Below are 27,493 nucleotides of genomic sequence, written 5' to 3' on the forward strand. Positions count from 1 at the left end.
TCGTTTTTATAAAATTTTATCTGTTTTATTTCAAATTTATCAATATCTACACTTAACTTTTGAAACGAACATCACCTCATTTTTTGGGAGGATTAGGATTCGGTGTAATTCTTGCCAATTGCTTTAGTTGTCCAATAATATGATGTAACCAACTACACTCTCTCATTTCTCCTTCATAATCCTCTATCGTCTGATACAAAACTGGGTAAAGATGAGGCAAAATTCCATGGTCCAAAGTTGGGAACAAATGATGCAAGGTGTGATCACCAAAATGAGTTAAAACCAAAAGCTGTGATCCTTTCAGATCGCCTCTATCAATAATTGTATCGATTTGATATAGTCCCCAGTCTCGGTTGTTTCTCATTGTATCTCCTTCGTGAACGATTTCAGGATGATGATGGGCGGCGTTAAGGCCGATTATGCCGAATGAGAAACCGGCACTAAGTAAGGTAATTAGCCATAACTGCAGGATTTTGAAGACACAGCTACTGTTGGCCACGTACATTGCCAGTGGTATCGTAAAGGGTAGGAGGTCATCTAGTTCAATAATATTTACCCCTTTTGCGATGCTGTAGATAGTCCTGAAAATCGAGATTCATTTAGACATATTCGACATCATAGATATTATAAAGTAAGAAGGGTTCGTTTACCTCTTAATATATTGCATAATAGTCATGACTGAGTATACGAAAGGAAAATAAATCCACGATATATAGCGCTGTATAAAATTCTTAATATAAGGATTTGGAACCCAACAGAAAAATGGTTCCAACGTGGATAACTCTAAGTCGTGATACGAATTTGGAAACATATGATGTGACAAAACATGGGAGATTCGCCAGTCCTTGTAGTTCATCAAGGTAAGATTGAAGGTATACATCCGCCAATTATCCTTGCGGTGGAAGTAATTATGTGCAATTATCACAGTCCAATTAACAAAGAGACCGGCAACTATTGCTAGGAGTTTGCTTCCGTAAAGGCTACTTGCCATTGAAAAGATAAACGATAGAGCAAGAATCGATGAGTGAATGAGCTGTAAATTAATTAAATTAATTGTTTAAGAAATGAATACTTCAGTTTCTTACATCTGATCTGGTGCTGTATTTCTTACAATCAATAGTCTTCAGCTGCTCTTTGACTCGTGATTTCAGAGTTCTATAGAAACCATCCTCTTCGAGAGATAACGTGATATTTCTAGGTTCTTTAGCATCTCGAACTTTATATTTGGCAAGCATTCTTTCTGGTGCATTTGTCAAATGGTGGGCCTCGAAGAGTTCAGTTATATCAGTGCCCTTTAAAATGATTACATTTTTATTCAAAGATCTATAGATAGCGTAAATTGTTTAAATAATACCTTGGTGAGTCGCAACCAGTCGGGACCACCTGGATGCCTGTTTATAAAGTCAGTCAGATCATAAATTGAGTCGTAGACGCGCCAGAGTCCTTCGGCATTATCATCTTTGCGTTTACCCTCGAGCCAGCTAAAAGTACAGGACAATAGTTTTATTGTAAATTATTATCTTTATTATAAGAGATTTCAATCAATTTATTCCTAGTAAATTTCAAAAATGCAGTAATATACATTGTCAAGTTTTAATGAGCAATTTTTCAGAGAAGAGGAACGCAGCAGATAATCCGTGACCAGGATCCATTCAGGAAAAGCTATTTAATTCTAAGATTTCTACCAATACCAAACAAGTCACAAACCGGAGGCTCGGCGCTTCAGCAATGAGAGGTTTTGTTGATTTTTTATGTAAAAATGTTCAACTACAGCTGGTTTCACTTATGTATAGCCTATAGGGTTCCATATTCATAGTAAATTTTCAAAATATACTGACTTTGTGTCCAGATTGTATAAGTCGTTAGAGCGCTGCTGGCGTAGGGGAGGATTGCGGTTCAAATCTCACTGCTGGCAGAAGGATTTTTTTTCATGATTGGATGTCAGTAGGCTCAGGTGTCAATGAGTACCTGAATCAAAGTAATAATCTTGGGCGACCGCAATGCTGACTACATTGCCTGTACTATAGTGTATTCTTACGGTCTTGAATGAAGTACTCTAATACACTTCAAGGCTGTCATGCAATATGGATTGTTGCGCCAACGATTATTAACTTTATTTGAGCAGATATTGCAACGGGAAGTATTTTGATCATAGACCACTATGATTTTTTTTACAGATTTTTCGATTAGGTAGTTTCTGAGAACGGGTCCTTGAAATAATTGACCCCTTTCGGACCCCCGCAAGCTTCCCCTTTGCAATCAATGTCAAAACTAATATCTCGTGAAGTACTAATCGAGACCTTTCATTTGATACCGCTCATGACTACATTCGATGAAAAAAAATTTTACGCTTTTTCACCAAATTGCGTGTTAATCGGTATAGTCGTTTCTAGGGAGATGGGTGTGACAGACAGATAGACAGACGGGCTGGACGGTATATTGAGTGTGGCTTGGAAGGCAGCGATAAAAATAGGACCGGAGAGGGAATCTTCCCGACTCAGTGGAAAAAGCAAATGCTGGTGCTGCTACCAAAGAGTGGTAAACCACCTGGTGAGCCATCGCCGTACCGTTCCATTTGTTTGCTGGACAGTATTGGAAAATTGTTGAAATGCAACAGACTGCTCCCAATTGTAGAGGAAGCAGAAGGCATGTCCACACAACCATACGGTTTTCGTGCTGGTCGATCAATAAGTGAATGCTATCAACGCAGTGGCCAAATTCTCAGAGGAAGCAATTGCAGGTATAAGGTGGCAGGGCGATACCAAAAAGTACACTGCTATCATCACCTTCGGTGTGAAGTATGCTTTCAACTTAGCACAATGGCAGCATATAGTAAGATCCTTAAGCCAGCTGAATGTGCCCACGTATATTCAGCTAATTGTCAAGGATTTTTCCGTGACACCGACGTAGGTCCAGTTGAATATTTAGTAAGCAGCGGAGTGCCTCAAGAGTCGGTACTGGGCCCACTACTCTGGAGCATGATGTATGACTATATACTGCACAACAAACTCCCGCGACAAGTTACCCTTATTGGCTATAGACAACATCGCAATCGATACAGTAGACAAGCACCTGGAGGATATTGTTTCGGCATGTGAGACATCTGTTAGACTGATCAAGGATTGATTGGTATCACATGGATTAGTGTTGGCGGAATACAAAACTGAGGCTTTATTAGTCGGCAGTCGCAACCTAAAAAAGATTCTACGATTTCGTGTGGAAGCGCATGCAATAGAGTCCAAGAATTTCATCATTTGAACTACGCGGGCGAGAAAGCTGGGAAAGATCTAGCTGCGTTAACTGGCATAATGCCAAATATGAGAGGACCCAAACCACTGAAGAGGCTTTTGCTGGTCAGAGTGTGTTGATCCATTTTACTGTACGCAGCACCAGTTTGTACAAAAGCCTTTAATGTTTAGGCGAATAGGAGAAAATTATCTTCAGTAAATCGTCTGACCGCGTTAAGAATCGCTAGTGCATTCGAAACAACGTCAGATGAAGCAGCTTTCGTAGTTGCAGGAATGGTGCCGATTGATATTTTGGCTGATCAGGGCGTGGTAGGAACGTTAGGTGAACGTACAGGCTCATTTCAAGCATCTAGCTTTGGATTGTGACGTCCACTATCACTTAACTCAGTTTCTGACTGGATACCGTAGGTATTTACATCGTTTTGGACATGACGATTCTTCCTTCTGTTCTTTGTGTCCTGAATGTCCAAACGAATACGAGGACCCGGAGCACGTACTCCTCGTGTATCCAAAATTTGCAAATGAGAGGGAAAAGCTTGAACTTTTCTTGGCGAGTCGTGAAGACAATCACTTCGCAAATGCTCGAATCCCAGGAAGTATGGAATGTAGTTAGTGGCAACATAAGTTGTATACAAGAGGACCTTTGAACGTTAGAGTGCTTACGAAAAAGTCGCACCGTGGGAGTAAGCTGGTAAGGCTTTAACACGTCCTACGATGTAATGTCTCCAGATACTTCGGTGGGGTTTAGCGGGTGACTAGAGATCGTTTTAGTGGGTTAAAGTCCCCACCCTGGCTTTCATAAAAACATGGTAATAACCATTAGGGTCTTTTATTACAGGCTAGAGGAGAAAGAAAGAGCTCGCAAGGAACAACCAAAACCAGCTAAGGAAAGCATACCTTGAAAAATTTATAGTTCCAGTTGGAAGTATGAAATTAGAATTATCACTGTCTCGACTGAAATTGTCCTCAATAGCGAATATGTCATTATTCCAAACTAAAACCATTTAGCTGCTCTCATTTAATTATTTACCTACACATTGTGCGTCTACGCTCTCCTTTGAACATTTAAAATTGAAATGGATTCTCAAAATTTATGGAGTAAGTGACCAACGAATTACGTAGCTTAATCACCATCTGGTGACCTTCCACCCCACTTTAAATAGAGAACTTTCCAGCAAAAGTATCCTTCGTCATTCAAACTTGAATTCAAAATCATTTGCTTGATCTACAGGGTGCGGCATCATAACTTCCTTTTTTAAAATGCGCGCCACTCAGTCAGTTGATGTCATAGCGGAGCGCTATTGGTCTCGTTCAAGAGGGGATACTGTAAAGTTTTGTCCCGACACGGTCCAGTCGCCATCATGCGTTGGAATAGTGAGGAGCGTGCCTTTGCCGTTGAAGTTTACTTTTCAAGCGGATGTTCGGTTATTGCAACACAGCGTGTATTTCGGAATCGCTTTAATTTAGCCCCGTTGGCTCCCGTCCCAGACCGCAAATCAATTGTTACATGGGTCACTACATTCAGACAAACTGCAAGTGCGACAAAAGGAAGAACTGGAGTCCCTCGGCCCGTTAGATCACCTGACAACATTGAAGCAGTGAGAGCGTCAATGTTGCGATCGCCACGGCGTTCTGCGCGCAAACACGCATCTGCCCTTGGACTATCCGATCGTTCTGTGAGAAGAATTCTTCGTAATGATCTTCATTTTCATCCCTATAAGATGGCGATAGTGCAGGAACTTTCAGAACGTGACTTCAATTCTCGGATGAACGCGTGTGAGCTTCTTCTTGATGTCGTTTCCGAGGGTGCTATTGTTTTTTTTAGCGATGAAGCCCATTTTCAGTTGTGTGGGTCGGTTAACAAACAAAACATGCGCTACTGGGCATCAAAAGCCTTTGCATTCACCCAAAGTCACAGTGTGGTGTGCAATTTCCTCAGCTGGAATTATTGGTCCCTGGTTTTTTGAGGAAAATGAGGTTACAGTGACAGTGAATTCGGACCGGTATGTAAACATGCTACAGATTTTTTTTCCCACGGCTAGAAAATTTGGATTTGGGGGACACTTAGCTCCAACAAGACGGTGCAACAGCACACATTTCAAGAGCATCGATGGCTGTTTTGAGGGAACACTTTCCAGAGCGCCTTATCTCAATTAGAGGCGATTTGGAATGGCCGGCACGCTCTCCCGATCTGTCCCTTTGTGATTTTTTCTATGGGGTTTTTTGAAATCCCGTGTTTATGTCAACCGTCCAAGAACCCTACAAGATTTGAAGACCAACATCCAAGAAGAAATTGCCAACATAACACCTGCTATGCTAACAAGAGTCATGACAAACGCCAGAAATCGGTTTACGCAATGTATGGAGAATGGAGGACGTCACCTAACAGATTTGATCTTCAAAACAATGTAAATAAAAACTTTAGACATGTACCTACATTATAAAAAATAAATAAATATTTTCCGATGCATACAATAGTTTTTATTGAGTTTTGAAAAAAGGAAGTTATGCTGCCGCACCCTGCATTTTATTAACCATCATGAGATGGAATTTTGTAATCGCTAAACCATTATGTTGTTCAATGCTAATGAAGTAAATGACAGGGATGCACCACAACCTGTACGAGGTGACCCTCCTCTGAAAGAAGGCTGCAGAGCTAAGGAAAGTCGAAAACTACTTCCTCCTCATACAGTTTACTATGTTGACCGCACTTAATGTATAGGAACGGATTCCTTCTGAGAATTAATCGCCCCAGTGGGTAAGTAAGTGACTGTACCATTCCACTGAAAGTTATAGCATGGCGGATTCCTTGACTTGTGTCCTTGTGGTTCCTAAATGAGAACCAATATAATAAACAAATATGATAAAAAGACTGAGATTCTTAGTTTGGTTGGTATTTACCTTTAGTAATAATAATCTTTGGTGCAACAATACATATTAGATAATGACCTTGAAGTGTGCTAGGGCACTTCATTCAAGATTGTAATGGTACACACTACATAGAATACACTGTAGGAGGCAATGTTGTCAGCGTTGCGCTCGACTCAGGTACTCATTCACAGTTGAGTCGACTGGTATCCGATATTCAATCACAATACCAAATCCCTCTGTCACCACTAAGATTTGAATCGCGACCTTCCGCTACGACAGCTCAGCGCTCTAACCACTTGGGTCATCCGGACAAACGATATTTATCTTTAGTCCGACTCTATTTGTCTCTTTCCATATCCTGAGTCATTTGGCCAAGGCCCCCGGTCTAGTGAGAGAGCAAGCAAATGTCATCAGCCTAGTCAAGGTGTTGAAAAAAGAGTTAAAGTCCATTAAAATCCTCTATGATCTCTTGACAAGGCAGCATTAAGAACGTTACCCATAAAAAGAAGGAACAATCTGGCAACTGTGGCAAACTCCGCTTCGATCCTTAAATTCCTTTGAGATTTTATCTCGATACATCACGTGACATTTTGCGCTACATATGTAACTTTGAAAATAGCGATTAGTTTCCCCGGAATTCTCGTGCGTGGAGTACGCTGGATACCCTCACTGTTCACGCTATCGAAGGTTTTCTCGAAATCGATGAAGGGCAACTGAAGGGAAGAGCTACAAACTCGGTGCGCTGTTCCAAAATGTTCCGTAGCCTGCTTTCTGTCAATCAAGCTTTCCTTGATGTGCTCCAAGGTTATTTTAGCTATGCATCGCAGAATCCATGCAATCTGATAGTAGTTGGTTTTGAGTCAGAATCCACTTTCGAATCGCACTTAGAGGTATTTCATCATCCCATTTCAATTGGAGCAACCAAAGTTTTTGTATAGTTATCTTTCCCGTGATGATGCAAGGCTGCAGCCAACCTAATGGATCGTATAACCTGGTTACGTCTGACAAATAATAATAATAATCGTTGGCGCAACAATCCATGTTGGATCAGGGCCTTGATCCACTACAGGATACTCTATAGAAGGCAATGTGGTCAGCATTGCCCGAGATTATTACCCTGATTTGACTCAGGTACTCATTCACAGCTGAGTCGACTGGTATCCGACGTCAAATCACGATACAAATTCCACTGCCACCAGTGAGGTTTGAACCGCGTCCTTCCGTACGACAGCCTTGCCACTCAGCTATCCGGACACGTCTGACAAAACTGAACGTTTTGTACTGATTCGTTTCTCAGTAGGCTGCACTTTAAATGAGAATTCATCTTGTGTTGGTTGCCATTGAATTCTCAGTGTTCGAACTTCCTCAGCCAATGCGATATTCAGCGGTTGTTGCATCTCACGATCTTCAGGTGGTATTGCATTAAGGAGCCCTTGGTGATTAGCTGTCCACTGTCACAAGTGAAAATCTGCTAGACTCAGAACAACTCTGCCTGCAGATGTAACAACTCCTCAAGATCATCTGCTCCAAGGAACAGGTTGTTAATGTAGAAATCTCGTTTTATAATTTCTACAGCTTCGGGATGGGCGACCTGTTCATCATCTGTAGCGTTTTGCAGAGTCCTGATGGCTAAGAATGGAGAGCACGTTATTCCATATGTAACGGTGGTAAGTCTAACATGTTGAATAGGTTCGTTCGGGTAGCGCCTCCACAAAATGGGTTGGAAGTCCCTGTCAGCTTCATGTACCCTGATTTGTCGGTACATTTTAGCGATGTTTGTAGAGATTACGTATCTGTGTCTGCGCCAACGCATGATAAGCTGTACAATGCTGTTTTGAATCTGAGGTCCAGGATATAGCACATCGTTCAAGGATTTTTCTTCATTTGTCCTCTAAGATGCATTAAAAACCACGCGAAGTTTGGTAGTTGAGCTGCTATCTTTGATCATTTCATGATGAGGTAGATAATAGCAATTGGTAGTTTCTATTAACTGTTCGGGTATTCTCTCTGTGGTGGAGCGCCAAATACTCCTCCATGAAATCATGGTACTGTTTATACACGGTGGGATTATCCTTTAATCGTCGCTCTAGCTGTCGGAAACGGACGTACGCTGTTCGTACCAAGTCCTTACTGTCGGTTTTTGGTGAAGATGGCTCTTCAATCTCCAAGAAATGGTAGGGAGAACGCAGATACCTCCTTTGGAATCTTAACGATCATTCACTTCCACATCTTCCACTCTTTCTGGGAAATGTATCCGATACCCAGGATTTCCGTACGAGTGGGTATATGTTAGCATATCTCCAGAAACTGAAGGTGCAACGATTGGTAAATGCCTGGGGAGACCTTCGAGTCCAGCGGCTCTAATGCGTTTGAGTGCATTGATGTGCATGATTTCCTGTTTGGAGGAACAGTCCATATCCACATGTTATGATGACTAGCCATTTCATCCATAAGAGGAGGAACTCCACCGAAAGTGATAGGGTTAAAAACCGTGTTGAAGTAGTTCCACCTCTTCAGCTGTTCGTTAACCTTAACATCCTTCACAGAATTATTGATTGCAAGCGTTTGCGATCACATGCAAGTTCCGTCAAGATGCGGTATAGACTTCTGAAATCATTGCGTTTTGCGGCATCTTCCACTTCTAGTGCAATAACAAATTTCGTTTTATCTCGACGCACACTAAGTTGAACTTCCTGGGATTCTGCACGGTATCGGAGTTCAAACGCGTCATGTCTACCATCAGAATCAGCGATCGATAGGGCTTTTAATTCCTTCCATTCAATGATCAGCGTTCATGATTCCGCAGTCAGCCAGATCTTACGCTGCCCCTTCAGGACGTGGCCGATGACATGCGTAGCGTCCGAGAAAAGAGCATTTTTAATGGCGGCCCAAGGCTCGTCGATGATCTCAGGAGGGTTACTCAGTGTAGAATAGCTTTTTCACCCCCTTAAAACTAAATTATTAAAACAATGGTACTTTTTTTTTTAAATTAATTATTATTTTATGATATAAATTTTTGTTTTAAATATGTGGCAGACCCAAAACGCAAGCGAACATAAGCGGCCATTAGTGGTGGTGGTTACACACATCCAGGAGATAACTTCTAAATTTGCTGCAGATCGCAAAATGGTCAATCGGTCTGCTCGTATGGTGTTGGTTGAAACCTAACTCATCTTATGGCAAGCTGTGTGTTCGAAAAATGAGCCACCAATGACGAGGTAATGTAAATTGCTGAAATCCTTAAATCTCCCACCATTATTGTTACGGTCGCAAAGATGTGTTTCCCATCACATGTCCGAACAAGGTGTTGTCAGAGCCCACCATAGCGTTTAGATCATCCATCAAGAGCACAATATTGCCTTTCCTGACCAGCATGTCATTTTTGGTAGAAAGCATATTTGGAATCTCCGTTGGGCATTGCACAATTGTAACGCTCCTTAACCTGGATGGGAATTTCGCAATCAGTATCCTGTCAGAAATCGGCTCCCAAGGTGAAGAGCGCGCGACTTGCTGTGGTCGTCAAAAATAACCCGATACCGGATTCGTGTCTGCTACCACTTAACTTTTTAGAGTACAAAAGTACATGCCGCAAGTGAGAGAGGAGCACTCCCCAGAGTTCCACCATCTTATTTCATTTAGGTCGAGAATGTCCAGCTTATATCGTATCGTAATTTTCTCTGAAGTTGGAGAAAGCGAGTTTTCCGGGCCCCTCGATATTGTTCTTGAGGAGTGCGTATATTCCAGTACTAATCATGAGCCGTTTTTTATATAAAAGGTCTTCGGCATGTGGCCAATCCCTATCCGAAGCGTTATTGACTTTTCGGTAATAGTATATTTTCAAAATTTGCAGGTTGTTAGCACATAAATTTCACTCCTTTTTAGTCGCCTTTTACGATAAGCAGGGATAAGGGGTGTTTTGAAATCCCCTTGTAAGTTGTTATTGCCATTGACTCTTTTGATTGTATCTTCTCAGCGAATAATCTTCCACTGGCAGGTCCCTTTGGTATTTGGGTTTTGTTAGGATACATTGTTTTTACCTTAGAAGCCAATTTAGCCTACATTCCTCATAGGAGATCCCTATATGACGGCAGTATTTTTTCAAAGGACAATAAAAGAGTCGCAGTTTAGTTTTTAGGTCCCAACCAACTACGAGCATATACTTATATGCAAGCATTTAATTAAGTACCGATTTTAGTTTTCTCCTTTATGTTCGCGGTTTTTCAATGCAAGTTCACGATTGTTAAATAGTTACATTTCCATGGTGATATGTCATTGTCATTTCACGCTATGTACACAAAGCTTTGAGGCCATTGACAATAATTTAAAGTAAATCCACTGTCATTGCGAGAAGCTGAACAATGGAGCTCATTCATGGTATCGTTCTGGTGATTTCATATATATGTTTTTTCGTAAAGAAATACAATATAATAAGTTGAGTAGGTCGTTTCTAAAAGAAACGAAGTAAAAGATTATTGTTTCGAACTAAAACAATCTTTTGTGATTTATGGCATGTAATGGGCACTTATTGTCTAGTTAATTTTGTGCAATATTCGAAAAATAGTAAAATTACTGTGTAAGTTGTCTGAAGAGTTTGTTCATTTTAGGGTTGCGTAGGATAGAAGAACGGTATAAAGATTTGAATGCAAGGGATGTTAAGGGATGAAACCAAATGTAAAAAGGACCTTATAGATATTGATGCAACGTCTGCCAGAGACTTAGAAAGGTTCAAAGATTACTAGTCCGGAAATGTCAATGTGGAATAGCCTCACCCGCTTGAAACCAGCATTGTTTTAACAATCCATATACTAATACCCATCCCCTAAATTTTTAGTTCCAATTCTTTTTTTGTAACAGCCAATATAGGTTTTTCGGGATCTACTGGTTCCTTATAAGATAACTAGTTTATCTCGGGCTTTTTGCTCACCCTTAAAGTTGTGGTCTTCAAAATTTTCTAGCCAGAAGGCTTTTCTTTGGAGCCACTTTCTGACGTAATGACTCTCATCACGTTTTTATAGCTAGGTTGATGTTGTGCCCATTGTATAATTGGATTGGTTCCCCAGGGATCGCTCATCGAAGGGGGTATCCCAAAATGTCTTATTTAGTTGATCGATGTAGTGGTGAATCTTTCCCTAAAAAGTGCGAGCCTAACCCTCGCCCCCATTTTCCAATTATCATAGATCCAGTTGTAAGGAAAGGAAAGGGCAGACAGTTAAGGAAGTGTTCCCATGTGACGGCGGTTTTTCAATGCGTTTTTTTACTGTAAGAAAAGTGTGCAATATTTTTCAATGCGTTTTTTTTGAAAGTTTTACTAACCCTTGAAGTGCAAAAAATTGTAATTTTTTGTAAAAAGAGATATAAAAACAATACGTGAACTTTGTGATAAACCGCTATACTTTCTCAAGGCGGACAAGGGGAACAAAGTCGTCGTTATGGAAAAAGCTAAGTATGACCAGGCTGTTTTTCGGAAACTGGAGAGTAGAAACTTCTTCGAATTGAGGAATAACCCGCTGCCCGAATCTATCAAAAGGGTCGATCGAGCGTTGAAGGAAGCTGGTGTGGTATTCCCGAATATTGGGCGACTCCGAATGCTTAACCATGCGCTTCCAAGAATCAGATGTCAACCGAAAATCCACAAGGAAGGGGATGAGATGCGAGAAATCATTGCGTACTCGAACTCACCGACGTACAACATCACCAAGTGGTTGAATAATGAATGCCAGACCCTTGGGATGACGAATAGTAAGTACTCAGTTGCTAACTCCCACGAATTAATACAGAAGCTGCTACGCATTGAGAGGATATGTGATGACGAGGTGATGGTGTCGTTCGATGTGAAGGCATTGTTTCCCAATACGCCAGTGAAAGAGTCAATTTTCGAACTCGAGAGATGGCTGAGCCAGTTTGGATCTAGCCCGGAATGGAGAAGAAAAGTTCGTATTTATGCAAACCTTGTCAGGCTCTGCATGAACGAAAACTATTTTACATTGGGATAGATTCTACAAAACTACTTCAGGAGTAACGATGGTGAACCCCCTCTCGCCGTGACTCACTGAAGGGTTTATGTCATCAATTGGAGAAGAAATTGAATCGAGGGGAATAATGCCCAAAGTATGGTTTAGGTATGATGTAGACGACGTATTTGAGATTGTTAGAAGAGACGATATAGAGATGGTCATCTTCTCTATAAACAAGGTTCATCATAAAATCGAGTTTACACTAGAACGCAGAGAACGATACCAGCAACTTCACACCACACAGTTTCCCAAAAAAATGGCTGCCTATAATTTCATGGTTCACCGACTGATTACATACACTCTTTCAGAATACGGTTTTAATAAGGAACGACAGTATATTATTGACACCGCTATTAAGAATGGGTATGATCCTCAGACTATTGAAAAATTGATTGGAAGGAAAGTCAAGCAACACAATAGGCATGCCTATACAACACTATTTTCGCAGCAGAAGGTGGTAACCACCAGACGAATAAGTATCCCGTATTCCCACCTATTTAACAACATTAGGAATTGGGTAAGAAAGTACCAACTGGAGTCGATCGTCCACCTTGCGGAACTTACTGGGAAGCGTCAAGGATCCTGTGGCAGCGGAGCAAAAAAGGGGGATTTACCGAATAACATACAGCGACTGTAATAAAATATACAACATTGTGTTGAGGGAGGTGGTACCGGAAGACTTGTGGGTCGTTATTATTGTTTCAGGTATATTAATAGGCATTTGAAACCTTTGAATGTATGGAAGTCTCTTGTATTCTGTTTTCACTGCCTAGAGGAGGGAATTTATACATTCTGTCAGTTTGGGGAAATAATCGAGCTAAGTTCAAGGAGGAATTCCATTCTCTGTTTATGATACTCGAACTGAACAGGCTGCATAATTATTATATTATAGCCGGCGGCTTGAATACTAAGTATTCTCGTGTCTAAACACCACAAATAATCCGAGAAGGTATTCCTCAAATCTTGGATAGAGCAATACCAGATATAGTATAAATGTGAGTTATATAGATTAGATAGTCCAAACTGGCCCAGGAAAATTCCTATCTGCCTTTGTGTATTGCTGACGCGCGTCTCAACTTTAATTTTAGAAATACTCAAGGGAAAGTACAGACTCTTCTTTACGATAGCGGCCATAACCCTATTCGTATGGGGGTTCTGTTTTGCGGACGGTGGACAGCAGCGTTCACAGGCTGAACTTTAAACAAGCAGATTGAAATAAATTCCAAGAGAGGTTTGTTCGGGGATATCGAAGGGAATGCCCACCTTTTGATAGTGAAAATGATAGTACAATTGCGCCAGGTGACATAAACTTGAGCAACGACGAAATACTTCCGTATCTTTTTGAGTTGGAGAACTTGCCGCTGGATACAATTCAACAAGTTATTCCGAAGATTAAACCTCGGAATAATATGGAAGGGTATGCAACTGCAGTCATTAAACGGTTCAAAAAAGTGAAAGGCATTCTGCTCACTCGCTTCAACAAAATCTATCTATCTATTACATATTGGTTGAGTTCAAATCATACACTAAGAATGCGTAGAATAGTGGAACTACTGATGCTCTCAAACTCGAGCTTATAGGAGAGCGCTTTGAGTCGGTACATCGGCCAAGAACAGATTTAGAACCAACGCGACTTTCGGAAATCGTGGAACGAGAGTTGATAATTTGAAAAGCAGCCTAAATGGCACTACAGTTCTCCAGTTCAGTCCTGCGATGTAGGCTGATCTCATACCGAGTGATAATCTGCTTGATTACTTTGTCTCCTGTGCGTAATCAGCCTCTATATTTAGACGGGTGAACAATAAAAGATCATCCGGTATAGATGGCATTCCCAACGAACGGCATTCCCATTTACCAGGCATTGCCATTTGGAAGTATTGCATCCTATTCAATAATTAATTGAACAATTCCTTCTTTCCTGGACAATGGAAGAAAGCCCTCGGGCGTTACCGATCTTAAAGAGAGGGAAGGATTCATCCAGTTCTAAGAGCTACCGCCCAATCAGTTTGCTGCCTAACACCAGCAAGGTGTTTCTGGTTTTGGTATTGGAAGCGTTGAGTGAGCATATCGAAAGGGAGGAATTATTGTCGAATGCACAATTCGGATTTCGATCTGGACATTTGACAATATATGCAATAACGTAGTTGTTAACGTCTGATGTTAGCTAGCGGATTAACAATGGTGAGTGCGCAGGCGCTTGTCTTATAGACATGGAGAAGATCTTTGATACCGGCTAGTTGGATGGCCTGATCTTCAGGCATTTGAAGGACGAGTTTCCCAATAACCTCGTAGTCCTAAAGTGTGGCATGCTATACGGCAAATGGTTTGTCATCACAGATGAGAATCTCAATACTAATAGAGAATTTCATGTGTTGAATGGATTGCAGTAAGGAACAGTGACTGCGCTTATATGATACTTTTTGCAGTATTTGCCGGCGAATTACTTAACTGGTTTGAGTTTAATTAATCTCCGAAAAGGTCGTTGGTTGCCTTCGTTGGTGGCACATAAGAAGGTAGTTGAGGTGCAGGTTGAACTTCAGAAGATGTTCAATGACATTAAGTTCTTCACGAACAGCTGGCGGATGACAATCAACGCGCAAAAGTGTGAAACAATTCTGTTTCAAAATTCCGTGGCGTAGGGACTTGAAAAGGAGTTGGAGAGATTTCTACATTGTCGCGAACGGGGATGGTTCTGAGCGCATCCCTCATATTCTGGTTAGAATAGTATTCACCTATGGGTGTCCTATTTGGTTTAACTTGAGTGCTAGTCAGATGGAGAAAATAAGGATCTTTGAAAGGAAATGTTTGTGTGCTTGCACGGGGATTAACAGCTGCTTTGTCAGATTATGAATATTATATAACTAATGAGATGCATGTAAATAAAAATGATTTTAAAAACGAAGCGAAGATTAAGCGCTTATTCATTCAAACTTTACCTTGTTAGTCTGGGGGACTTTGATGCCACTTAATGTTACTAGATGCCAAGTATCCTTATTTCTTTTGAGTCCATTGATTTTGATCCGCCAGCTTGGAATTATGATAATTTTTGTATCCCAGGTAGCTGTTAAGGGTGCAAGTAGCTATCCAGCTTTTATGTTTACTAATGGCAGCTCTGTTATCCACAGAGATAGATGGCCAAAACAGATAAAGCAATGAAATTTCATTTTATTCAGATGGAATTAAGTAACGAGTGCAGGCTTCAAGCAGTAATAAAGGTTTGTCAATTCGTTAGGAGGGTGCTACTAGAGCAATGTCATCATCATCATCATCAACGGCTCAACAACTGGTATCCGGTCTAGGCCTGCCTTAATAAGGAACTCCAGACATCCCGGTTTTGCGCCGAGGTCCACCAATTCGATATCCCTAAAAGTTATGTGGCGTCCTGGCCTACGCTATCGCGGGCGGGGGGGGGGGGGGTGGTGGAGCAATGTCATATAAGAAAAATAGCTTCCAAAGATTATAAAGTATTCATCAACTACCATGATATGGTATTGCATCTCAACCCATGTACCTGATCGAGTGCATTTTGTTCACTTATTAATTATTAGTACCACCCGGTATCACGAAGAGATAGACGATATGGTAATACCTTCTTTTAAGCATTTGCGATTACTCTCCCTTTTTAAAAAAAATCAAAAAATAAAAAGTAGAAACCTTTTTATTTAAAAGAAAATTCGAAAAATCTTTAGTGTCCCAATCTTATGAATAGGAATTAACATCTGTTCTCTCGGTTTCTTGTTGATACTTTCTGTAAAAATTTATTTATTCCGACTTTTTTTTTGAGATTAGTCATGTGCTTCCCATGTGCATTCGAATCGTTGATAATTTTTGTTTTTACCACCACTAGAAACAATCTTAACTGCTTTCTGTAACAGATCATTAAACTTTCAGTGATAATGATTATTACTTCTCAGCTTATGTAAAAGCCACTCAGGCTGTAATAAAATTTACAAGAGAGCTTATCGCTGAATCCGAAAACGAATGAAATGAAATGTTTTATGTAAGAAAATTGATTTAATGTCAAATTATTTGCTTGCCTGCCTATGTGGTTCCGCCAAGTATTGCTACGATATTTGATGAAAATACGTGGTTTTTGAAATATACGAGCTTGTATTCGGTTGTAGGGGGGGTGGTCTTTGAGTACCTTATACCTGCGAAGGGAGGGTGAATGAGGTCATGTGGGGTATCAAATGAAAGGACTCAATCACTACTGCTTAGAAGTGTTAATATTGGTTGGAAAAAAGAGCAACTGTAATAATGGTTGAAAAAAGATGATTTGGGCTGAACGTACAATAGGTACCAAAAAGTAAACAAGGGCTTGAACTATATTTCGTTGTGATGTTTACTCAAATAAGAAGAGCTCGTGCGCTGGGTTCAATTGCTCTAGCACGATCCGAAAAGTAAAGTTCGAAGTATGGCGGGTGTACCAGAACCGCTTCGTGTCTCTGTTGGTGTTCATCAAGGAAGCGCCCTCTTACCACTCCTCTTTGTTCTTGTTATGGACACCGTTACACGGAATATCCAACGTCCAGCGCCCTACACAATGCTTTATGCAGATGATGTTTTCCTAGCATCTGATAGCAAAAATGATCTCGAGCAACTTGTTCAAAAATGGAATGATCGCCTCATGCAACACGGTCTCAGATTGAATTTAAACAAGACTGAATTTTTGACGACCGATCACCATGAAACAGCCACAATCACTGTCAGCGGCAGTGATCTGCCCAGAACTGAGCGATTTAAATACCTCGGGTCAACGCTATCAGCCAATGGAGAACTGCGTTATGAAATTGCTTCACGCATTAACGCAACCTGGATGAAGTGGCGTTCCACAACTGGTGTCCTTTGTGACCGACGTATCAACGAACGTCTCAAATCTAAAATTTACCGCAATGTCGTCCGTCCAGTCGCTCTCTATGGTTCTGAGTGTTGGCCGACCATAAAAGACAATGAACGGTGTCTTGCTGTAATGGAGACGAAGATGTGACGTTGGACTAGTGGCGTCGCACATTTTGATCACATCCGAAATGAGGATATCCGCGATCGTTATGGGGTTGCACCCATCGTGGAAAAGTTGGGAGAGAGGCGGGTTCCATGGTATGGTCGCGCAATTCGTGCAAACGAGAATTCACTTGCCAAGATTGGTCTGAACATCGAAGTCGATGGTAAACGACCAAAAGGCAGACCTAAACAACGGTGGCTTGATACGCTAGATGGGGATTTAAAAGCCTCGAGATTGCACCCAGATCAGGCATTCGATAGAGCTGAATGGCGAAACTGATCACGACGAGCCGACCTCGCTTGTGAACGGGACAAGGGCTGAAGGAAAAGAAAAAGATGTTTACTCAAGTAAAGTTAACAATACGATATAACCTTTTGTTGTTGAAACATAATGGGAAGCGATTTTATAAATGCCGCTCACCTCATTTCACTTTCTACCGAAAAGCTGATATTTTATCTGGTATATTCTGTTACAACAAGGGAAGGAATTACGTCATAAAGGCAGACGTGCCAGTTGAAATCATTAGAGTAGATGTGGAAGGAACCATTAAATTCATTGGCAATGAAGGAAAGGAAGAAATTCGACACGAAATATCAAAAGTAAGTAATGCCAGAAACTGGGCTCTACCGATGAAAAGCAATCAGTAAAAAATTCACAGTGGTCACAGTGATCGAAGGATTGAAAAGAGCGGGGATGGCCGCCTAGTCTCATTTGCCGGTAAAGCATTATTCCCTAAGAGGTCGATACTGAAATTTGAGGAGTGACTACTATAGTTTGAATCATCGTTAGAATGGAGGACCAAAGTAAAACAATATAGTAATAAGGTTAGTTCCCTTTTGAACACGTGAGAACTATTTCACATTCAGGGAAAAATATTTTAAGCCAACCTCGGGAGTAGTAACGAGCATAGCGCAGAATGGATTGCTTCCAAATATATGGCTGAGGCACGTGGATGACATAAAGAGCCTTATCCTAGAGGCAAGCACCAATAATATGTTGAATAAGATAAACACACTACACCTCAAAATAGAATTCACTCATGAGGTAGAAGTTAACCACCAGTTACTTTTCTTGAAGATTTTAATCAAACGATATAACAAAGTTTTTTTTTATATTTACTGGAAACCCACTATACAATCCCGACCACTTCATTCTATAGTTACCAGCATAAAATGGCAGCCTATCGGACGATAATCCACCGTCTCCTAATAATTCCACTCGCAGCTGAAGACCTCGAGAGAAACAGTATATCATGGACACTACAAGGAAGAATGGATACAACAGCACCACTATCGAAACAATGCTTGGGAAAGAGCACGAAGATTAGAAAGGAGCAACCACCCTACGCTATATAGTCAACAATCGACATCAACCCCACTAAAAAGAGCAAGTGTCACCTTTCCAGACCTGTCACGACGTTTCGAGATATAACTGACAGAACCAAATAGAATATACCAGCCGAAATCAAAGTTCTTCCAGAGGAATGGTCTGGTAAATTGTAGATGTGAATAGCGCCAGTTATAAAATTGCTTACGCAGAATGTCCGAAAGTGTATATCGGATAAACAAAAAGGCTGATATTCACCAAATTTAAGGAGATTGGAAGAAAGCAGAAGTGGCTATTAAGGATTCTTGAAAAGCCACATAACTAGGACGGCAAAACATATAGTGGCATCTGGTCATCCAAATAAGCATCAACGATCTTCAGGTGGTAAAACCAACTTGTCATCAGTGAGAGTTTATATATCAGTAGATACTCTCCCCCCTCCCCGGCTCAATTATTTCCAAAATAAAAGGCTCTCCTCTCCTCTCCTCCTTTCATAAGGATATAACAATAACTTAGTATAATTAGAAATTATTATAAAAACAAATTATGGACAGATGTGTAGCACTCAAGAAGGAAACAAATGGTTCTCGAAATATCGTTATATGAGCAGTAAAATAAAACTAACGAGGAGGAAAAACCGTCCAATCCACTATTTCAATTCCATGATTTACCGAGGGCATACCACATGGTCCCACTAAGCAAAGAGGACTCCAACTAGGGAAATAAGTACATCCTTAGTACCGCATTGAAAAACAGGTAGAGTATTAGCTCGATGGAACAACTGAGGAGATGTAAGGAAAGGCTTAAAATGAAGGAATTTAATAATTTAAACAATCAAACATCCATCTGCAAAGGAACTACAGGGGGCAGAACATAGCTATTCTCACCGATAGCCAAGCAGCGATCAAGGCACTTAGGTCCAACCAGGTGAACTCTAAACTGGTATGGGAATGCCTTGAGAGACTGAATACACTCGGCTCGTCCAACAAGGTCTGGATACTTTGGGTTCCAGGCCATGTTGGGCTGGAAGGCAATGAGGCAGCGGATGAACTAGCCAAGAAGGGAGCAGAGATGCCTTTACACGGGCCAGAACTCTTCTGTGGAATCGGAAACGGTTTCATGGCTATGAATCTAAGAAACGAAGTGAAACGGTTGAGGGAACTATATTGGGCGGGCCTACCAGGGATGGAGCAGTCCAGGGTGCTTATTGGGGGATACGAACCCATGCGCACAAAGGATTGCTTAAACCTCACCAAAAAGAACCCTCGAATCATAGTGGGAATTCTCACTGGTCATTGTCGGCTGAACTACCACCTAGGGAAGCTAGGGATATCTACGGACATTGCCTGCAGGTTCTGTGAGGAGGAGGACGAAACCTCTACGCACGTCCTGGGACAGTGTCCGGCACTTGTGCAAAGTGGGTCGATACATCTGGGAGAACACTTAATACCAGATGCAAAGCTGAAACTCCTGGAAGTGGGGAACATACTAAAGTTCCTAACGGTTACAGGCCTGTTTGAGATACTATAATCAGGTACACTATAACCAGTAAAAGGGGCACAATAGTTCTTCAAGGACGCGGTGCGACTTTCCCTTAACAGAATAATAATAATTTAAACAAACTAGTTGAAAACTTAGAAAATTAAAAAACATATTTCTAAAACACAGCTGCCGATGTAGAAAACCAACATGGTTCCTTTTTCTACTCTGACTAGCAGGAAACAGCAGCCTAAGCAGAACTAGGAAAGGTAGAATAGGTCTTCACTTCATTTATTAATCGTTTGGAATATCATAATATACACTTCCTGTTGACGCTGTCGAGAGCTTCCTGGAAACTGATCAAAATCTAATGAGGCAACTATCTGAACAATCCACGTCGTAGCACAATGATCTACAGAATATTGATGTACGCAATGCTGGTTGATTCAAAGCGGAAACCAGCCAAGAGAAGTTCTGTGATTCCCTGAGGATAATTACGCCGTATTTCTAGCGATTAAATTATTTGAAATAATAAAAACTTGTTTATCCTATTCGCAAATGTTAATTTATTGGCCTTGTAAATACCGATATTTTGGGAACTACTTGTTTCCTTAATCAGTGCCAACAACTATTGTCAATTTCATTATTTCAAATTCTTTGATGCGTTTTACCATAATTACATAAATGCCTCTCCAAGTATTGCACTCAAGGCGGTGCCCTTTTCTGAAATTTCAAAGATCATCCCCTTCTTCCATTCCCTGGGAAAGATCCCGGATTCCCACGTTTTACGGATAAATGGTAGAAGCAAGTTACAATGGTTTATCACTTCATCTGATGGAGGCGAGATTTCAGTGGATGTCAAAAGATTGAAAGTTCAAGAGCCCTTATCACCCTTTAGGGTACTTTCCATCATGAACGGAGAGTCTACCGTTAAAATCCTTGAACAGACCATCAAGAGTCTTGTAATCACGTTCTGCGTTATATGTTACTGTAATTGAAACCATTATTTTTGCGGTGTTTTTTGCCTTCTTGACTAACAATAAACAATAAACTTGTTTTTGTCCCGGCACATGCTACAATACAAAAGTTCAAAAGCGTCACATTCTTTCCCAACTGTCAGTGGTAATAGTAGCCTTCAGTTCCTTATATTCTTCGATTCGCTTCCATGTTTCCAGTCAACCAGATGTTTTAGCTCCTTTTCAAGAAGTGCCCATTAACTTGAGTGGCGTTAGAGGAACCAACACTTTTGATAGCGACCCAATGTTCTCCGACGAAATATTGAAGATGTCGCCCCGTCAGGAAGCTTATTTTACCCCTGGCCCATGTAGTGTACATTCAGAAGAGAGTTTCTAAATCTACTATTGACCACGATGTGGTAAATTTTATTAGATGTACATTTCAGGTCATTTGAAACCCAGCCGATACTATAACAAGTTCTGCATTTGGACAATGTGCCACGAATAATGAAGCGATGGAAATTGCGGAAAGCCACAGACTTCTCTTCATAGTCGTTATTAATAAGTCTGCATTGGCGTGTAAAACTCAACTATTGGAATCTTGCAGTCAATATTCTGTCTGATACCGGTTTCCAGGGTATGATCTCTCGTCTTGCGGATACATTAATCCAACATCAGATTCACGCTTAATCCTGGGAAGTTTCCCAGAGTACATTAATAAAGTGCCGTACAAGGAGAGGAGTGAATGTCAGAATGTCCAGCACGTATTGCTCGAATTACTGCTGAAGCTGGAATAAGCGAGCATTCGAGGCAACTCGATACCTTCATTGATGAAAAGTTTCGGATTGCAGGATCCGATTATAAATACTTGATGAAAGCAAGAACTTCTAGTTGATAAGTCCGTCCATCTCTGAAGCAAGGTAGTCTGAAACATATATAATATTCGAGATTTGTCGGTTCCTAACAAACAAATTTCAATCTTTCTTAGTTGCCCTTATAATAAAAAGGGAATGCTTTGAGTGAATTTTCAATCGCTAACTCAAAGGGAAAGGTATCTATTATTAGCTAGAATAGATTATTGTTAGACGACCCTTCAGACTATACCGCTTTTTCCCTCCTCATCGTTCGGAGTTCTACATATATCACATATATCATTCGTAGTTGTAAATTATCATACAAGAAAATTATATTAGAATCATCCTAAGGGGGGACACATAATAGTGTTTAGGTGGAGTGTCTTTTTCTCTATATTTTATAAGTTGTTAATCTAATTTTGGTGTTATAACGTGACTTTTCAGACAGACGCAGTTTCACCATTGTTCTGGAAGGAGCGTGGTCGAAAGCCTATATACTGGACTAGATCGTTAACAATTTTCAAGTATTAAGAAATGCATGCCCAAAATGAAAAATATACGCACTAAAGTCTAGGAGTCAGTTCCTTTTAGTGAGATCTTAGGACAAATTCACATCCTCAGACAAAATATTTGAGTGCAATGTTTCAAAATTATAATGAAAAGAAACAAATAAGAAATAGACCTTAAAAATGTTTTTCTGAGCATCTATTCACTAAAAATGCTGTGTTCCCGATTAAAATAGATCGTTTGTGATAGATCGTTTAATTATTCAAGAGAGCGATTTGAAAATTAACCAAGTAACCAGTGCGCGAGCAAGAGGCTTGTAAAACGTAGGAAGCTAGTCTCTTTAAAAGCATATTGTCAGGAACTGTAAGGAGAAAGGTAGACTTTCAAGCTGTGCAGTGTCCTTAAAGGGGATGAGCTGGACTCTTTTAAAAAACCGAATGGATTTTTCACGAACTTCAGAGTTTAATCAATAAAGACTCTCTTGGAAGCACAATATCTGGGAGAACCGGTGTAAGAAGTGGGAGGGAGAGAATTGGCAGTTTCTACAAATTGTTCGGTATGAAAGTTTTGCAAGGTCAATTGGGACACTGTGAAAGGTTGTTATCGATAAAAAGGTGAGACCTGCTATACTATCCTAGGAATACTTCAAAGCACTTGGCATGGATGGCATCTATCCAGCAATGCTAGAGGAGGGTATAAAGCACTTACAGATATTTCAAAGAAATATTTTTCTAGAATATTTTGCCTACCTCGCAGAAGTTTAAGGTAGTATTCATATCTTAGCTCGAGAAAGATGATGATTCATATCTCAGGAAATTCAGACAAATCAACTCAACATCATTTTCGCTGAAATGTTTGGAGGAACTGGTTGTGTCACATTCGTGAAACGGCGCTAAGGTCGTACCCACTAAACGAACGTGTTGAAACCAACACGCATACCAGCGTGGAAAGTCCTGTGAGTCTTCTCTTCACTCTTCTCTTTCAAAGATTGCTGTCATAATGGAGGCACGCTACTTCTGTGGAGTGTGTTGATCGATTCACTACTGCAAAACCTGCTAATTCTTTCTTTCGTTGAAGCTTATGGGGTTGACGAGGCTGTGCTAGTTGCTGGTTGAGATCTCGGAAGGGTGTCTTAAAATAAATAACGCGCCGTTGATTTGATTGACAGTTGGTGTCTCAGGCATGGAGTTTCAGTAAATCCAAATAAAACCACAATGGTATTATTCACAAAAAAAAAGGAAAATGAAAGCCATTGATGAGGGGTACAACCCTTCAGTTCTCCGGAAAAGGGAAATTTCTGGGAGTCATTCTAGACATGAAGATTTTATGGAACAAACATGTAGATGTAAAGATGGAATGAGCTCTTACAGCTCATGCGCTATGTAAGTGGACCTTTGCCTCGAAATTAGGACTTGGGTTTCACGTAGTACAGTGAATATACGTTGCTATCAGTAGACCGATGTTCGCTTATGCATCCGTAGTGTTGGGTTAATGTAAAATAAAAGAGTTTTCGCTGTAAACTAGTCACACTACAAAAAACTGTGCGCCATGAGCACAACATCCGGCGCAGCTCTAAATGCATTATTCATTTTGCAGTCTTTGGATTTGTTTATTCAGGACACTGCAAGGAGAGCAGCTCATAGACTAATTCCATTAGATAAATGGGGCAATAATGGGCCGGAGGGGCACAGAGCATTGGAAGAGAACTAAATCCAGTTTTTGCAATGCGTCTTTTACACCGATGGCTCAAAAGCAGAACAGGGTTCTGTAGCAGCGGTCTACATTTCGAGTAAAAAAGATAAGTGGGCTTTTCTCTTTTGATAATTTGCAACGATTTTTAAGATTGAAGTGTGTACGATCATAAGGGCAGTAACCTGGGTGACCGACGAACGGTTGAAGGGGAGGCATTGAGCAGTCCTTTGATTACTTCAAACATTTTTCAGGACTGTAGAATCCGATCTAGGGAACATCCCCGCCTATGGACGAATCAGACATCAGATTTTTGGTGCTGATGTGCTGCAGCAGCAGCATCACTAACGGAAATCCTGCGACTCGTAAACGAATCCGGGATATTCCACTAGACGGGGAAATTGAGGCCAATTGACCGCTAGAGTCTGAGTATTCAGAGGCTTTGCCAATACCTCATCTCATACATACACACACAGAGACACAACTAGTGTGCTATAATATCTGACATGCCATTTTGATTTTCAATTGATTATCCATTATTCAAGTTCAATGAAATATATTTTAGTCTTGCTCTGAAATTATTAGTAATGTTTTATCTTTCACTGGAACGTATCATATGATTATGTTATTTTTGAACCATTTAACATATAGTCTTGGGATGTATGTATATGATTTTTGCACTCGATATAGGATAATGCCTGGATTAAAAATTGCTGAAAAAAAAATAAGTTAATTTTGTTTACTCAAAAGTGATAGCAACATTGGTTGGGCAGTGAAAAAATTATCGAGAAGATATACACATGACATAATGTTACATTGCGTTGATAAATACGTCATGCCAAAAAACATATTAATTTGAATATGAGAAGTGGCTAAAAAAAGTAGGTGCCCTTCGGCAATTGACGAAGTTAAGTGTTGCTGTTAGTGGTTAGTATTTAGATGGGGCACCAAATAGAAATATATTATTTGAACTTCTTTACTTATCTGTAAAATAAATTCGGTCGCTAGAAATAGGTATAATAAAGAGAGAGGGACTAGTATTACAACTGAAATAACTATTTTTGATGTTATTCCTTTGTATCTTTTTTGATTGTGTAGCACTCAAACTTTCGCTGTAAAAATACTATTTTAACTATATTATTCTTCAGTATAAATTTGTTGAAAATATATTTTAAAAAAATAGTGCACCATAAAATTTTTAACCACATACAAATGAACAGTCATGCATTTAAATTTGTTTACATGAGAGAACCACAAAACTTCTCGGGTTCAGCTTTTGACTTTCATTTGAGCCTCTTTCATCAATAGAATCAAATATAATTACTTCTGAAATTTCTTTCAAATTATGTAGTTACTAAAAAAATCTTGGATGATTTTATTATCAATTCCATTCTTCCGCATCGCCTGCATCAGGCGATCTACTATAATAGTATATTTGGGGGCACGCGAGGTGCTAGGTTGCTCATGCTGATAACGAAACAGAGGGAGGAAAATACTTTTTGATTGACTAATGACTTTCTGCATGAAAAGGCGCGGCAGTTGATTCCTTCTAGTGGGAGGAGGTAAAGCTTATCGCCAAGTACTAGCGGTAGAAGCAAACCATTTAGTTTAGAAAGGTTGGAAAGATTTTTTTCAGATTTACTATCGTGAGTGCTTCCAATTGTCTGTGAAAAAGCTGATTTGATCTGGAGGTGCCATTGGAGAGCCATTAGATGTAAGAGTAAAAATGTAAAAATTAAGGGCGGCGGGGGGGGGGGTGGAGGATAAGAAGAATTTTCCCAAAAGAATCTGCAGTCGAGTCTAAAAAGTTTAGGAAAAATATGTATAAGAAGTATTTTTGCTCTTAGCTTCAGTGTATTGAAAAAGAGAATAATTAGTTCCCGAAAACCATACTTTTCGAATAAAAACATATTTTAGCCAAAAACGAAAAGTGCTTTTATCTTTACTCATCACAATTGGAAAACGGAGTAATTTTAATCAATATTCACAAAAGAATAAGACGAGTATCTTCTGTGTTTGGCTAAAACAAATACCGTATTTCGGGAACCGTATGCTCCCTTTTTTCATCGTTTTAACTTCATAATTCAATTGGAACGCATTTAGCAAATCGAAATTGGGTGCGGCTTTTACTAAACAGTTTAAACAGTGGCGTCTGGAGGCTTATCAAAAGCTGCTCATCCGTTACTCGCGAACATGACTTGTGACACTGGTACACCATTACACGCCTGAGAGTGGAGAAAAAAAGATAAGGCAGTTCCAATCGAATTTAAAGTTCGCCTGTGGGCAGGGTGGGTCCTTTCGATGGCCCATAGCAATTTCAAAGGATTTAACTTATTTAAAACACTTATTAATTTTTCCAAAGAACACGACATCACTACTATTATGGTGAAAGTCTCCTATCCACGAAATGGTTCTTCTCTGGGTCGTTGGGGGAAAATCCGGGCCTGAAGTGGAAATTAGGCGGAAAAATTGGGTCAGGGAAAATTATGCGAGTTCCCCAATTATCCTTTCTTTATATTGGATTTTTTATTCCCGGCCTTCGGGAAAATTCCGGACCTGGACGGGATCCCCTCTTGTCAGGCCTGGTTTTTCTCGTTAACGATTTGAGAAAATTTGAAAGTTTATTCGGCCATTGATGTAATAGTTCTAATTTGCCACCACGCGATTGTCACATGTTTCATCTACTGAAAGAAGCAAATGGAGGACAACGTTTTACTAAAGTCAAAAAAACACCTACTACACATTTCACTTTGCCTTGACTGAACTTGAATGTACCCTCGTGTAAGGCTGATCTTTAATTGTGACCACTTGATAGCGCTAGTTTTTTTCTAAAAAAAGCTCAACTTCCGGTATTCGCTTTCTTTTGGAGAAAGAAAGAAAATGGGCCAACAAAACTATTAACATTGAGATTAAAGGTATTCAGGAAGTGAAGCTCATCCTTTGGAGTTAATGGGTTGCACCAAATCAACCAAATCATGACTAGAGAACCAGAAACGGCTCATTCGATCATTGAAGCCGATCGCAGTAAAGTTATTCTCCATATTGCCAAATAAGCGAGGAAATATTAGAGGATTAAACTAGGATGTTAAAGACTCATGGCCTGCCTCAGCAGACCCTTCATACTATAGATATGACACCACTAAATATCGTGCGTAGTGGTCTAACTAAAATATTATTTAGGGTCCGAATGGCTTAGTGGCTAGAGTTCTATGCTTTTGCACCGGAAGATCAGGGTTTAATACACATTGGTCATATTTTAATACCAATAACATCCTTTACGCTTACCTGTGGGTTGTAATAAAAGCACTGTTACGGTAAGTGGGGAATTTATTTGAAATTTGTGAACTTTTCCAAGTCATTTTGGGCTCTTAATAATACACCGACCGTTGGAGAATATTCATTCACTTAGGACAAGAACTTTCTTCACGAGAAGCCGAACTTCTAAGGATGCGATTCGTTTCTGGTCCAGATTTCACTGACAGTTCCTACTTTATTCAGAGGGACGCCTCCCAGGAGAACTAGTTGACTCGACCGAATACCCGAAAGA

At 40.3% G+C, this 27,493-nt stretch overlaps 1 protein-coding gene across 1 annotated transcript; it reads right to left on the reverse strand.

Moving 5' to 3' along the window:
• Positions 1-27,493, reverse strand: LOC119652931 (cytochrome b5-related protein-like). Its single transcript, XM_038057321.1, has 5 exons — positions 27,232-27,493; positions 1,355-1,481; positions 1,086-1,292; positions 651-1,033; positions 1-581 (listed from the first exon to the last, which is right to left on the reverse strand). Exons 1-5 carry the CDS (start codon positions 27,303-27,305, stop codon positions 77-79), a joined length of 1,296 nt encoding a protein of 431 aa, XP_037913249.1. The 5' UTR covers positions 27,306-27,493; the 3' UTR covers positions 1-76.

Source organism: Hermetia illucens, chromosome 3 (genome assembly GCF_905115235.1).
Source record: "Hermetia illucens chromosome 3, iHerIll2.2.curated.20191125, whole genome shotgun sequence".
In the NCBI taxonomy this organism is placed as follows: domain Eukaryota; kingdom Metazoa; phylum Arthropoda; class Insecta; order Diptera; family Stratiomyidae; genus Hermetia; species Hermetia illucens.